The sequence below is a fragment of the Oncorhynchus masou genome, chromosome 5 (assembly GCF_036934945.1).
Source record: "Oncorhynchus masou masou isolate Uvic2021 chromosome 5, UVic_Omas_1.1, whole genome shotgun sequence".
Classification (NCBI taxonomy): Eukaryota; Metazoa; Chordata; class Actinopteri; order Salmoniformes; family Salmonidae; genus Oncorhynchus; species Oncorhynchus masou.
In genome coordinates, this window is record NC_088216.1 from 8438970 (window position 1) to 8457074 (window position 18105).

The following is an 18105-nucleotide window of genomic DNA, read 5'->3' on the forward strand; positions in this document are numbered from 1 at the left end:
AACACAGTGGAATGGACCGGCTGGGTGGTTAGGGTGAGAGACGCTTAACACAGTGGAATGGACCGGCTGGGTGGTTAGGGTGAGAGACGCTTAACACAGTGGAATGGACCGGCTGGGTGGTTAGGGTGAGAGACGCTTAACACAGTGGAATGGACCGGCTGGGTGGTTAGGGTGAGAGGTGCTTAACACAGTGGAATGGACCGGCTGGGTGGATAGGGTAGACGCTTAACACAGTGGAATGGACCGGCTGGGTGGTTAGGGTGAGAAGACCGCTGGGTGGATAGGGTAACACAGTGGAATGGACCGGCTGGGTGGTTAGGGTGAGAGACGCTTAACACAGTGGAATGGACCGGCTGGGTGGTTAGGGTGAGAGACGCTTAACACAGTGGAATGGACCGGCTGGGTGGTTAGGGTGAGAGACGCTTAACACAGTGGAATGGACCGGCTGGGTGGTTAGGGTGAGAGACGCTTAACACAGTGGAATGGACCGGCTGGGTGGTTAGGGTGAGAGACGCTTAACACAGTGGAATGGACCGGCTGGGTGGTTAGGGTGAGAGACGCTTAACACAGTGGAATGGACCGGCTGGGTGGTTAGGGTGAGAGACGCTTAACACAGTGGAATGGACCGGCTGGGTGGTTAGGGTGAGAGACGCTTAACACAGTGGAATGGACCGGCTGGGTGGTTAGGGTGAGAGACGCTTAACACAGTGGAATGGACCGGCTGGGTGGTTAGGGTGAGAGACGCTTAACACAGTGGAATGGACCGGCTGGGTGGTTAGGGTGAGAGACGCTTAACACAGTGGAATGGACCGGCTGGGTGGTTAGGGTGAGAGACGCTTAACACAGTGGAATGGACCGGCTGGGTGGTTAGGGACCGGCTGGGTGGTTAGGGTGAGAGACGCTTAACACAGTGGAATGGACCGGCTGGGTGGTTAGGGTGAGACGCTTAACACAGTGGAATGGACCGGCTGGGTGGTTAGGGTGAGAGACGCTTAACACAGTGGAATGGACCGGCTGGGTGGTTAGGGTGAGAGATGCTTAACACAGTGGAATGGACTGGCTGGGTGGATAGGGTGAGAGAAGCTTAACACAGTGGAATGGACTGGCTGGGTGGTTAGGGTGAGAGACGCTTAACACAGTGGAATGGACTGGCTGGGTGGTTAGGGTGAGAGACGCTTAACACAGTGGAATGGACGGGCTGGGTGGTTAGAGTGAGAGACGCTTAACACAGTGGAATGGACCGGCTGGGTGGTTAGGGTGAGAGACGCTTAACACAGTGGAATGGACGGGCTGGGTGGTTAGGGTGAGAGACGCTTAACACAGTGGAATGGACCGGCTGGGTGGTCAGGGTGAGAGACGCTTAACACAGTGGAATGGACCGGCTGGGTGGATAGGGTGAGAGACGCTTAACACAGTGGAATGGACCGGCTCAACACTGCGTGTTTGTGTGTTAACGGCTGGAGAGAAGAGGATGGATAGACAGAGACAGATAGAGAGAGAGAGGATGGATGGAGAGAGGAGGATGGATAGTGAGAGAGGGATGAGAGAGGATGGATGGAGAGAGGAGGATGGATAGTGAGAGAGGGATGAGAGAGGATGGATGGAGAGAAGAGGATTGATAGACGGAGACGATGGATAGAGAGAGGATGGATGGAGAGAGAGGGATGAGAGAGGATGGATAGAGAGAGAGGGCTGAGAGAGGATGGATAAAGAGAGAGGATGGATTGAGAGAGAGGGATGAGAGAGGATGGATGGAGAGAGAGGGGTGGATAGAGAGAGAGGATGGATGGAGAGAGAGGGATGAGAGAGGATGGATGGAGAGAGAGGGTGGATAGAGAGAGAGGATGGATGGAGAGAGAGGGATGAGAGAGGATGGATGGAGAGAGAGGGGTGGATAGAGAGAGAGGGATGAGAGAGGATGGATAGAGAGAGAGAGGATGGATGGAGAGAGAGGGGTGGATAGAGAAAGAGATGGAGAGCTGCAGTCATCCTAACTAATACTGATGTATCTATTAAAGACACTGCACTGCAGTCCTGTCTACTGAGAGAGAGAGAGAGAGAGAGAGAGAGAGAGAGAGAGAGAGAAAGAGAGGGGATGAATGATGATATGATGGTAGTTATTTTTAATAGAGTAGACAGTTTCATACTCATTCATATTAACAGTTGTCTGGTAAAGTTACTGCTGAACTACACTGGTAGGGATGATGGAGAGGGAGGGAGGGAGGGAGGGAGGGAGGGAGGGAGGGAGGGAGGGAGGGAGGGAGGGAGGGAGGGAGGAGGGAGGGAGGGAGGGAGGGAGGGAGGGAGGGAGGGAGGAGGGAGGGAGGGAGGGAGGGAGGGAGGGAGGGAGGGAGGGAGGGAGGGAGGGAGGGAGGGAGGGAGGGAGGGAGGGAGGGAGGGAGGGAGGGAGGGTAATCTTTAGTATTGCAGTGCAGTAGAGGAGAGTTTTCATCCCTTCCCTTCTAATGAGAGACTGATTCAGAACTGGGAGACCAGTGCTTTGTCCCAAACCGTATCCTATTCCCTACATACTGTGGGTGCTGGTTTAAAGTGGTCCACTATATCGGGAATAAGGTGCCGTTTTTTGGACAGCAGGACTTTCCGGCCAATCAGTGACGTTGAGAGAGAAATTAGGCCAGTGGTTTTCAAACCTGTCCTCGGTGACCCCCCCAGACACATCAACTAACTCACCTGCAGCCCTCAACTAACTCACCTGATCCCCAGCTGTTCCATGTGTTGTAGCCCTCAACTAACTCACCTGATCCCCAGCTGTTCCATGTGTTGTAGCCCTCAACTAACTCACCTGATCCCCAGCTGTTCCATGTGTTGTAGCCCTCAACTAACTCACCTGATCCCCAGCTGTTCCATGTGTTGTAGCCCTCAACTAACTCACCTGATCCCCAGCTGTTCCATGTGTTGTAGCCCTCAACTAACTCACCTGATCCCCAGCTGTTCCATGTGTTGTAGCCCTCAACTAACTCACCTGATCCCCAGCTGTTCCATGTGTTGTAGCCCTCAACTCAACTCACATGTGTTGTAGTAACTCACCTGATCCCCAGCTGTTCCAGCTGTGTTGTAGCCCTCAACTAACTCACCTGATCCCCAGCTGTTCCATGTGTTCCACCTGTCCCCAGCTGTTCCAGCCCTCAACTAACTCACCTGATCCCCAGCTGTTCCACGTGTTGTAGCCCTCAACTAACTCACCTGATCCCCAGCTGTTCCACGTGTTGTAGCCCTCAACTAACTCACCTGATCCCCAGCTGTTCCACGTGTTGTAGCCCTCAACTAACTCACCTGATCCCCAGCTGTTCCACGTGTTGTAGCCCTCAACTAACTCACCTGATCCCCAGCTGTTCCATGTGTTGTAGCCCTCACCTGAACTAACTCACCTGATCCCCAGCTGTTCCATGTGTTGTAGTCAACTAACTCACCTGATCCCCAGCTGTTCCATGTGTTGTAGCCCTCAACTAACTCACCTGATCCCCAGCTGTGATCCAGCTGTGTTGTAGCCCTCAACTAACTCACCTGATCCCCAGCTGTTCCACGTGTTGTAGCCCTCAACTAACTCACCTGATCCCCAGCTGTTCCATGTGTTGTAGCCCTCAACTAACTCACCTGATCCCCAGCTGTTCCAACTAACTCACCTGATGTGTTGTAGCCCTCAACTAACTCACCTGATCCCCAACTGTGTTCCATGTGTTGTAGCCCTCAACTAACTCACCTGATCCCCAGCTGTTCCATGTGTTGTAGCCCTCAACTAACTCACCTGATCCCCAGCTGTTCCAGTTGAATTGTAGCCCTCAACTAACTCACCTGATCCCCAGCTGTTCCATGTGTTGTAGCCCTCAACTAACTCACCCTTGTTCAGGGTGATACACCTGATACAAGGGCTTGATGATTAGTTGACAAGTTGAATCCACCAATACCTAACTCAGAGCCTGGATCGAACACATGGAATGGCTGTGGGATCCTGAGAAACTAAATATATATGTTTTTATTTAATTTTATTGAACCTTTATTTAACTAGGAAAGTCAGTTAAGAACAAATTCTTATTTACAATGACGGCCTATCGGGGAACGAGGCCTTGGGTTAACTTCTTGTTCAGGGTCGGGGAACAGAGGCCTTGTGACTGCCCTACCCCAACTGGAACCCCAGCCAATCCCAGACGACGCTTCTACCAATGGTCCAGTTGTGCACCAACCTATTATTATTACATATATATTATATTAAGCCTTGTGGTTAGATTCTTCCACCAATACCTAACTCAGAGGCCTTGTGGTTAGAGTCTTCTACCAATACCCAACTCAGAGGCCTTGAGGAGTCTTGTACCCAACTCAGAGGCCTTGTGGTTAGAGTCTTCTACCAATACCCAACTCAGAGGCCTTGTGGTTAGAGTCTTCTACCAATACCCAACTCAGAGGCCTTGTGGTTAGAGTCTTCTACCAATACCCAACTCAGAGGCCTTGTGGTTAGAGTCTTACCAATACCCAACTCAGAGGCCTTGTGGTTAGAGTCTTCTACCAATACCCAAGGCCTTGTGGTTAGAGTCTTCTACCAACCCAACTCAGAGGCCTTGTGGTTAGAGTCTTCTACCAATACCCAACTCAGAGGCCTTGTGGTTAGAGTCTTCACCAATACCCAATACCCAACTCAGAGGCCTTGTGGTTAGAGTCTTCTACCAATACCCAACTCAGAGGCCCTACCAATACCCAACTCAGAGGCCTTGTGGTTAGAGTATTCTACCAATACCCAACTCAGAGGCCTTGTGGTTAGAGCCTCTTCTACCAAAACCCAACTCAGAGGCCTTGTTAGGTTAGAGTCTTCTACCAATACCCAACTCAGAGGCCTTGTGGTTAGAGTCTTCTACCAATACCCAACTCAGAGGCCTTGTGGTTAGAGTCTTCACCAATACCCAACTCAGAGGCCAATACCCAACTCAGAGGCCTTGTGGTTAGAGTCTTCTACCAATACCCAACTCAGAGGCCTTGTGGTTAGATTCCTCCACCAATACCCAACTCAGAGGCCTTGTGGTTAGATTCCTCCACCAATACCCAACTCAGAGGCCTTGTGGTTAGAGTCTTCTACCAATACCCAACTCAGAGGCCTTGTGGTTAGATTCCTTCCTCCAACCAATATTCCTCCCAACAACCCATCTGTGGTGTTTGTCCTCCCAACCAGGTTGATGCTGAGACCCAAGGAGGCCTCCCAGTGATTCCTCCTAAGAACATGGTGATTCTTCCACCAATTCCCAACTCAGAGGCCTTGTGGTTAGAGTCTCCACCAATACCCAACCAGTCTACCCAATGGTCCTTGTGGTTAGATTCCTCCTCCCAACCAGAACCTTGTGGTTACAGCACAATGGACTGCTCCTCCCTTGGGGATACCTCCACCTACCCAGGTAGGAGGTCCTCCCTCCCAACCAGGTTGAGTGTTGGAGATAGATGCAGTAGATTACCCCCACCCCCAACTCACCCCAGTCCTCCTCTACATACAGGTTATACCCCAACTCCCAGAAAAATCAGTTATATTCCCCCAAAACAAACATTGGAGTAAAAACTACTGTAATGTCTCTGCAAAAACACTAGAAACTTTGTTTTAGGCCTTGTGGTTAGACAGTAGGCCTTGTGGTTTTCATTTACATATGCCTTACCCAACTCACATGCCCCTACCCCACATATCAGGAAAGGTATGCCACCCATATGTGAGAAGCATCAAAAAAACAAAACAAACATTGGAGTAAAACTACTGTAATGTCTCTGCAAAAACACTAAACTTTGTTTTAGCGACAGGTTTCATTTACATATGCCTGTCACATGCCCCCCTCCCACATATCCAAATAGAAGCCTACAGGTTATAGACCCCAGTAGTCCTCCCTACATACAGGTTATAGACCCCAGTCCTCCCTACATACAGGTTATAGACCCCACTTTTTACATACAGGTTATAGACCCCAGTCCTCCTACATACATACAGGTTATACATACAGGTTATAGACCCCAGTCCTCCCTACATACAGGTTATAGACCCCAGTCCTCCCTACATACAGGTTATAGACCCCAGTACCTACATACAGGTTATAGACCCCAGTCCTCCCTACATACAGGTTATAGACCCCAGTCCTCCCTACATACAGGTTATAGACCCCAGTCCTCCCTACATACAGGTTATAGACCCCAGTCCTCCCTACATACAGGTTATAGACCCCAGTCCTCCCTACATACAGGTTATAGACCCCAGTCCTCCCTACATACAGGTTATAGACCCCAGTCCAGTCCTCCCTACATACAGGTTATAGACCCCAGTCCTCCCTACATACAGGTTATAGACCCCAGTCCTCCCTACATACAGGTTATAGACCCCAGTCCTCCCTACATACAGGTTATAGACCCCAGTCCTCCCTACATACAGGTTATAGACCCCAGTCCTCCCTACATACAGGTTATAGACCCCAGTCCTCCCTACCAGGTTATAGACCCCTCCTCCTACATACAGGTTATAGACCCCAGTCCTCCCTACATACAGGTTATAGACCCCAGTCCAGTCCCTACATACAGGTTATAGACCCCAGTCCTCCCTACATACAGGTTATAGACCCCAGTCCTCCCTACATACAGGTTATAGACCCCAGTCCTCCCTACATACAGGTTATAGACCCCAGTCCCTACATACAGGTTATAGACCCAGGTTATAGACCCCAGTCCTCCCTACATACAGGTTATAGACCCCAGTCCTCCCTACATACAGGTTATAGACCCCAGTCCTCTACCAGGTTATAGACCCCAGTCCTCCTACATACAGGTTATAGACCCCAGTCCTCCCTACATACAGGTTATAGACCCCAGTCCTCCCTCCCTACATACAGGTTATAGACCCCAGTCCTCCCTACATACAGGTTATAGACCCCAGTCCTCCCTACATACAGGTTATAGACCCCAGTCCTCCCTACATACAGGTTATAGACCCCAGTCCTCCCTACATACAGGTTATAGACCCCAGTCCTCCCTACATACAGGTTATAGACCCCAGTCCTCCCTACATACAGGTTATAGACCCCAGTCCTCCCTACATACAGGTTATAGACCCCAGTCCTCCCTACATACAGGTTATAGACCCCAGTCCTCCCTACATACAGGTTATAGAGGTACATAGGTTATAGACCCCAGTCCTCCCTACATACAGGTTATAGACAGTCCTCCCTACCCAGTCCTCCCTACATACAGGTTATAGACCCCAGTCCTCCCTACATACAGGTTATAGACCCCAGTCCTCCCTACATACAGGTTATAGACCCCAGTCCTCCCTACATACAGGTTATAGACCCCAGTTATAGACCCCAGTCCTCTACTACAGGTTATAGACCCCAGTCCTACTACATACAGGTTATAGACCCCAGTCCTCCCTACATACAGGTTATAGACCCCAGTCCTCCCTACATACAGGTTATAGACCCCAGTAGTCCTACATACAGGTTATAGACCCCAGTCCTCCCTACATACAGGTTATAGACCCCAGTCTCCTCCCTACATACAGGTTATATACCCCAGTCCTCCCTACATACAGGTTATAGACCCCAGTCCTCCCTACATACAGGTTATAGACCCCAGTCCTCCCTACATACAGGTTATAGACCCCAGTCCTCCCTACATACAGGTTATAGACCCCAGTCCTCCCTACATACAGGTTATAGACCCCAGTCCTCCCTACATACAGGTTATAGACCCCAGTCCTCCCTACATACAGGTTATAGACCCCAGTCCTCCTACATACAGGTTATAGACCCCAGTCCTCCCTACATACAGGTTATAGACCCCAGTCCTCCCTACATACAGGTTATAGACCCCAGTCCTCCCTACATACAGGTTATAGACCCCAGTCCTCTACAGGTTATAGACCCTACATACAGGTTATAGACCCCAGTCCTCCCTACATACAGGTTATAGACCCCAGTCCTCCCTACATACAGGTTATAGACCCCAGTCCTCCCTACATACAGTTATAGTTATAGACCCCAGTAGACATACAGGTTATAGACCCCAGTCCTCCTACATACAGGTTATAGTCCTCCCTACATACAGGTTATAGACCCCAGTCCTCCCTACATACAGGTTATAGACCCCAGTCCTCCTCCCTACATACAGGTTATAGACCCCAGTCCTCCCTACATACAGGTTATAGACAGTCCTCCCTACAGGTTATAGACCCCAGTCCTCCCTACATACAGGTTATAGACCCCTCCCTACATACAGGTTATAGACCCCAGTCCTCCCTACATACAGGTTATAGACCCCAGGTTATAGACCCCAGTCCTCCCTACATACAGGTTATAGACCCCAGTCCTCCCTACATACAGGTTATAGACCCCAGTCCTCCCTACATACATGTTATAGACCCCAGTCCTATACATACTAGACCCCAGTCCTCCCTACATACAGGTTATAGACCCCAGTCCTCCCTACATACAGGTTATAGACAGCTAGGCCAGGTTATAGACCAGTCCTCCCTACATACTAGAACTACATACGGACAGGTTATAGACCCCAGTCCTCCCTACATACAGGTTATAGGTACAACCCCTCCCTAACCCGGATAGACGCTAGGCATACAGACACCCCCCCATACTAACCCGGACGACGCTAGGTCCTCCCTACCAGGTTATAGAACCCTAGACCCTAACCCGGACTGACGCTAGGCCAGACAGTCCTCCCTACCTAGAAGTCCTCCCTACATACGGACGACCCCGCTAGGCCAACCCCCCTCCCTAACCCGGACGACAGTCCTCCCTACATACAGGTTATAGGCATACAACCCCTCCCCTAACCAGGACGTCGCTAGGCCATACTAACATACAGGTAAATGTGTGTGTGTGTACAGGTGTGTGTGTGTGTGTACAGGTGTGTGTGTGTGTGTGTGTGTGTGTCCCTGTGTGTGTGTGTGTGTGTGTGTGTGTGTGTGTGTGTGTGTGTGTGTGTGTGTGTGTGTAAACTATGTACACTGCTGTGTGTGTGTGTGTGTGTGTGTGTGTGTAGGCCAACCCCCCTGTGTGTAACCCGGACACACTGTGTGTGTGTGTGTGTGTGTGTGTAAATGTGTGTGTGTAAATGTGTGTGTGTGTGAGTGTGTGTGTGTGTGTGTGTGTGTGTGTGTGTGTGTGTGTGTGTGTGTGTGTGTGTGTGTGTGTGTGTGTGTGTGTGTGTGTGTGTAAATGTGTGTGAGTGTGTAGGTATCGTCTGGCAGGTCTACCAGGAGACTACCAAGAGAAGAATATCTCTAGTCCAGAGACGAACTACTGTCTCCTATCAGACCTCATAATCTGGACTCAGTATCAGATACAACTGGCTGCCTACACTGCTGCAGGCCTGGGGGAGTACAGCACTGCTGTTACTGAGTACACACTACAGGGAGGTAGGTACTATATACTATATACACTATACACTGCTGCAGGCCTGGGGGAGTACAGTACTGCTATTACTGAGTACACACTACAGGGAGGTAGGTACTATACACTATATACACTATACACTGCTGCAGGCCTGGGGGAGTACAGTACTGCTATTACTGAGTACACACTACAGGGAGGTAGGTACTATATACTATACACACTATATACACTATACACTGCTGCAGGCCTGGGGGAGTACAGTACTGCTATTACTGAGTACACACTACAGGGAGGTAGGTACTATATACTATACACACTATATACACTACACACTATACACTATATACACTATATACACTATACACTGCTGCAGGCCTGGGGGAGTACAGTACTGCTATTACTGAGTACACACTACAGGGAGGTAGGTACTATATACTATACACACTATATACACTACACACTATACACTATATACACTATATACACTATACACTGCTGCAGGCCTGGGGGAGTACAGTACTGCTATTACTGAGTACACACTACAGGGAGGTAGGTACTATATACTATACACTGCTGCAGGCCTGGGGGAGTACAGTACTGCTATTACTGAGTACACACTACAGGGAGGTAGGTACTATATACTATACACACTATACACACTATACACTATATACACTATACACTATATACACTATACACTATACACTATATACACTATACACTATACACTGCTGCAGGCCTGGGGGAGTACAGTACTGCTATTACTGAGTACACACTACAGGGAGGTAGGTACTATACACTATACACACTATATACACTATACACTATACACACTATACACTATACACTATACACTATATACACTATACACTATACACTATATACTATACACTATACACTGCTGCAGGCCTGGGGGAGTACAGTACTGCTATTACTGAGTACACACTACAGGGAGGTAGGTACTATATACTATACACACTATATACACTATACACTATATACACTATACACTATATACACTATACACTATACACTATACACTGCTGCAGGCCTGGGGGAGTACAGTACTGCTATTACACACTACAAGGAGGTAGGTACTATATACTATACACACTATATACACTATACACTATACACTATATACACTATACACTATACACTATATACACTACACACTATACACTGCTGCAGGCCTGGGGGAGTACAGTACTGCTATTACTGAGTACACACTACAGGGAGGTAGGTACTATATACTATACACACTATATACACTATACACTATACACTATACACTATATACTATATACACTATACACTATATACACTACACACTATATACACTATACACTATACACTGCTGCAGGCCTGGGGGAGTACAGTACTGCTATTACTGAGTACACACTACAGGGAGGTAGGTACTATATACTATACACTATACACTGCTGCAGGCCTGGGGGAGTACAGTACTGCTGTTACTGAGTACACACTACAGGGAGGTAGGTACTATATACTATACACACTATATACACTATACACTATACACTGCTGCAGGCCTGGGGGAGTACAGTACTGCTATTACTGAGTACACACTACAGGGAGGTAGGTACTATATACTATACACACTATATACACTATATACTATACACTATACACTATACACTATATACTATACACTATACACTGCTGCAGGCCTGGGGGAGTACAGTACTGCTATTACTGAGTACACACTACAGGGAGGTAGGTACTATATACTATACACACTATATACACTATATACTATACACTATACACTATACACTATATACTATACACTATACACTGCTGCAGGCCTGGGGGAGTACAGTACTGCTATTACTGAGTACACACTACAGGGAGGTAGGTACTATATACTATACACACTATATACACTATACACACTATACACTATACACTATATACACTATACACTATATACTATACACTATACACTGCTGCAGGCCTGGGGGAGTACAGTACTGCTATTACTGAGTACACACTACAGGGAGGTAGGTACTATATACTATACACACTATATACACTATACACTATATACACTATACACTATATACACTATACACTATACACTATACACTGCTGCAGGCCTGGGGGAGTACAGTACTGCTATTACACACTACAAGGAGGTAGGTACTATATACTATACACACTATATACACTATACACTATACACTATATACACTATACACTATACACTATATACACTACACACTATACACTGCTGCAGGCCTGGGGGAGTACAGTACTGCTATTACTGAGTACACACTACAGGGAGGTAGGTACTATATACTATACACACTATACACTATACACACTATACACTATATACACTACACACTATATACACTATATACACTATACACTATATACAATACACTATACACTATATACACTATACACTATACACTATATACAATACACTATACACTATACACTGCTGCAGGCCTGGGGGAGTACAGTACTGCTATTACTGAGTACACACTACAGGGAGGTAGTTACTATATACTATACACACTTTATACACTATACACTACACACTATACACTATATACACTATACACTATATACACTATACACTATATACACTATACACTGCTGCAGGCCTGGGGGAGTACAGTACTGCTGTTACTGAGTACACACTACAAGGAGGTAGGTACTATATACTATACACACTATATACACTATACACTATACACACTATACACTATATACACTATACACTATACACTGCTGCAGGCCTGGGGGAGTACAGTACTGCTATTACTGAGTACACACTACAGGGAGGTAGGTACTATATACTATACACACTATATACACTATACACTATACACTATACACTATATACACTATACACTATACACACTATACACTATACACACTATACACTATACTCTATATACACTATACACTATACACTGCTGCAGGCCTAGGGGAGTACAGTACTGCTATTACTGAGTACACACTACAGGGAGGTAGGTACTATATACTATACACACTATATACACTACACACTATACACACTATACACTATATACACTATACACTATATACACTATACACTATACACTATATACACTATACACTGCTGCAGGCCTGGGGGAGTACAGTACTGCTATTACTGAGTACACACTACAGGGAGGTAGGTACTATATACTATACACACTATATACTATACACTATACACTATACACTATATACACTATACACTATATACACTATACACTATATACACTATACACTATATACACTATACACTATATACACTATACACTATATACACTATACACTATACTCTATATACACTATACACTATACACTGCTGCAGGCCTGGGGGAGTACAGTACTGCTATTACTGAGTACACACTACAGGGAGGTAGGTACTATATACTATACACACTATATACACTATACACTATATACACTATACACTATACACTGTATACACTATACACTATATACACTATACACTGCTGCAGGCCTGGGGGAGTACAGTACTGCTATTACTGAGTACACACTACAGGGAGGTAGGTACTATATACTATACACACTATATACACTATACACTATATACACTATATACACTATACACTGCTGCAGGCCTGGGGGAGTACAGTACTGCTATTACTGAGTACACACTACAGGGAGGTAGGTACTATACACTATACACACTATATACACTATACACTATACACTATATACACTATGCACTATATACACTATACACTATACACTATATACACTATACACTGTATACACTATACACTATATACACTATACACTGCTGCAGGCCTGGGGAGTATAGTACTGCTATTACTGAGTACACACTACAGGGAGGTAGGTACTATATACTATACACACTATATACACTATACACTATACACACTATACACTATATACACAATACACTATATACACTATACACTATACACTATATACTATACACTGCTGCAGGCCTGGGGGAGTACAGTACTGCTGTTACTGAGTACACACTACAGGGAGGTAGGTACTATACACTATATACACTAATCACTATACACTATATACACTATACTCTATACACTATACTCTATACACTATATACACTATACACTATATACACTATACATTATATATACTATACACTATACACTATACACTGCTGCAGGCCTGGGAGAGTACAGTACTGCTATTACTGAGTACACACTACAGGGAGGTAGGTACTATATACTATACACACTATATACACTATATACTATACACACTATATACACTATACACTATACACACTATATACACTATACACTATACACTGCTGCAGGCCTGGGAGAGTACAGTACTGCTATTACTGAGTACACACTACAGGGAGGTAGGTACTATATACTATACACACTATATACACTACACACTATACACACTATACACTATATACACTATACACTATATACACTATACACTATACACTATATACACTATACACTGCTGCAGGCCTGGGGGAGTACAGTACTGCTATTACTGAGTACACACTACAGGGAGGTAGGTACTATATACTATACACACTATATACTATACACTATACACTATACACTATATACACTATACACTATATACACTATACACTATATACACTATACACTATATACACTATACACTATATACACTATACACTATATACACTATACACTATACTCTATATACACTATACACTATACACTGCTGCAGGCCTGGGGAGTACAGTACTGCTATTACTGAGTACACACTACAGGGAGGTAGGTACTATATACTATACACACTATATACACTATACACTATATACACTATACACTATACACTGTATACACTATACACTATATACACTATACACTGCTGCAGGCCTGGGGGAGTACAGTACTGCTATTACTGAGTACACACTACAGGGAGGTAGGTACTATATACTATACACACTATATACACTATACACTATATACACTATATACACTATACACTGCTGCAGGCCTGGGGGAGTACAGTACTGCTATTACTGAGTACACACTACAGGGAGGTAGGTACTATACACTATACACACTATATACACTATACACTATACACTATATACACTATACACTATATACACTATACACTATACACTATATACACTATACACTGTATACACTATACACTATATACACTATACACTGCTGCAGGCCTGGGGGAGTATAGTACTGCTATTACTGAGTACACACTACAGGGAGGTAGGTACTATATACTATACACACTATATACACTATACACTATACACACTATACACTATATACACAATACACTATATACACTATACACTATACACTATATACTATACACTGCTGCAGGCCTGGGGGAGTACAGTACTGCTGTTACTGAGTACACACTACAGGGAGGTAGGTACTATACACTATATACACTAATCACTATACACTATATACACTATACTCTATACACTATACTCTATACACTATATACACTATACACTATATACACTATACATTATATATACTATACACTATACACTGCTGCAGGCCTGGGAGAGTACAGTACTGCTATTTCTGAGTACACACTACAGGGAGGTAGGTACTATATACTATACACACTATATACACTATATACTATACACACTATATACACTATACACTATACACACTATATACACTATACACTATACACTGCTGCAGGCCTGGGAGAGTACAGTACTGCTATTACTGAGTACACACTACAGGGAGGTAGGTACTATATACTATACACACTATATACACTATACACTATATACACTATACTCTATATACACTATACTCTATACACTATATACACTATACATTATATATACTATACACTATATACACTATACACTATACACTATATACACTATACTCTATATACACTATACACTATATACACTATACTCTATATACACTATACACTCTATACACTATATACACTATACTCTATATACACTATACTCTATACACTATATACACTATACATTATATATACTATACACTATATACACTATACACTATAGACAGTATACACTATATACACTATACACTATATACACTATACATTATATATACTATACACTATATACACTATACACTATACACTGCTGCAGGCCTGGGGGAGTATAGTACTGCTGTTACTGTGTACACATTACAGGGAGGTGGGTACTATACACTATACACACTATATACACTATATACACTATACACTATATACACTATACACTATACACACTATATACACTATACACTATATACACTATACACTATATACACTATACACTATATACACTATACACTATATACACTATACACTAATCACTATATACTATACACTATATACACTATACTCTATATACACTATACTCTATACACTATACACTATATACACTATACTCTATATACACTATACACTATATACACTATACATTATATATACTATACACTATATACACTATAGACACTATACACTATATACACTATACACTATATACACTATACATTATATATACTATACACTATACACTATACACTATATACACTATACACTATACACTATACACTGCTGCAGGCCTGGGGGAGTACAGTACTGCTGTTACTGAGTACACATTACAGGGAGGTAGGTACTATACACTATATACACTAATCACTATACACTATACTCTATATACACTATATACTCTATACACTATATACACTATACTCTATACACTATACACTATATACACTATACACTGCTGCAGGCCTGGGGGAGTACAGTACTGCTGTTACTGAGTACACATTACAGGGAGGCAGGTACTATACACTATACACACTATACACTATATTCAATATACACTATACACTATATACACTATACACTATACACTATACACTATATACACTATACATTATATATACTATACACTATATACACTATACACTATATACACAATACACTATATACACTATACACTATATACACTATACACTATACACTGCTGAGTGAGTTTACACTATATTCATAGAGGGAGTTTACACTACATTATTAGAGGGAGTTTACACTAAATTAATAGAGGGTGTTTACACTATATTCACAGAGGGTGTAACGGCGTTCTTCGTTTTTTGCAAGAGAGTCGGACCGAAATGCAGCGTGGTGGTTACTCATGATCTTTAATGAAGGATCGCGATACATAAAATAACTATTACAAAATACAAAACAACAAAACGGAACGTGAAACCTATTACAGCCTGACTGGTGAACACTAACACAGAGACAGGAACAATCACCCACGAAATACAAAGTGAAACCCAGGCTACCTAAATACGGTTCCCAATCAGAGACAACGAGAATCACCTGACTCTGATTGAGAACCGCCTCAGGCAGCCAAACCTATGCAACACCCCTACTCAGCCGCAAATCCCAATACCAACAAAAAACCCAATACGAAATACAACAGAAACCCATGTCACACCCTGGCCTGACCAACAAATAAACTAAAACACAAAAATACTAAGACCAAGGCGTGACAGAGGGAGTTTACACTATATTCATAGAGGGAGTTTACACTATATTATTAGAGGGAGTTTACACTATATTCACTGAGGGAGTTTACACTACATTCACAGAGGGAGTTTACACTATATTCACAGAGGGAGTTTACACTACATTATTAGAGGGAGTTTACACTATATTCACAGAGGGAGTTTACACTATATTATTAGAGGGAGTTTACACTATATTCATAGAGGGAGTTTACACTACATTCACAGAGGGAGTTTACACTACATTATTAGAGGGAGTTTACACTATATTCACAGAGGGAGTTTACACTATATTCACAGAGGGAGTTTACACTATATTCACTGAGGGAGTTTACACTATATTCACAGAGTGAGTTTACACTATATTATTAGAGGGAGTTTACACTATATTCACAGAGGGAGTTTACACTATATTCACAGAGGGAGTTTACACTACATTATTAGAGGGAGTTTACACTATATTCACAGAGGGAGTTTACACTATATTCATAGAGGGAGTTTACACTAGGTTAATAGAGGGAGTTTACACTATATTATTAGAGGGAGTTTACACTAGGTTAATAGAGGGAGTTTACACTACATTATTAGAGGGAGTTTACACTAGGTTAATAGAGGGAGTTTACACTACATTATTAGAGGGAGTTTACACTAGGTTAATAGAGGGAGTTTACACTATATTATTAGAGGGAGTTTATACTATATTCACTGAGGGAGTTTATACTATATTCACTGAGGGAGTTTATACTATATTCACTGAGGGAGTTTACACTATATTCACAGAGGGAGTTTACACTATATTATTAGAGGGAGTTTACACTAGGTTAATAGAGTGAGTTTACACTACATTATTAGAGGGAGTTTACACTAGGTTAATAGAGGGAGTTTACACTACATTATTAGAGGGAGTTTACACAACATTATTAGAGGGAGTTTACACTAGGTTAATAGAGGGAGTTTACACTACATTATTAGAGGGAGTTTACACTAGGTTAATAGAGGGAGTTTACACTACATTATTAGAGGGAGTTTACAGAACATTATTAGAGGGAGTTTACACTTGGTTAATAGAGGGAGTTTACACTAGATTAATAGAGGGAGTTTACACAACATTATTAGAGGGAGTTTACACAACATTATTAGAGGGAGTTTACACTATATGATTAGAGGGAGATTACACTATA

At 43.6% G+C, this 18105-nt stretch overlaps 1 protein-coding gene across 1 annotated transcript in view; it reads left to right on the top strand.

Annotated features, from left to right (window-relative positions):
* The window catches only part of LOC135525824 (protein sidekick-1-like), a 445696-nt gene that overhangs the window by 317587 nt on the left and 110004 nt on the right, over positions 1–18105 (top strand). Inside the window, 1 exon segment of the mRNA XM_064953721.1 lies at positions 15077–15124. Within this exon segment, the coding sequence (XP_064809793.1) occupies positions 15077–15124 (48 nt within the window).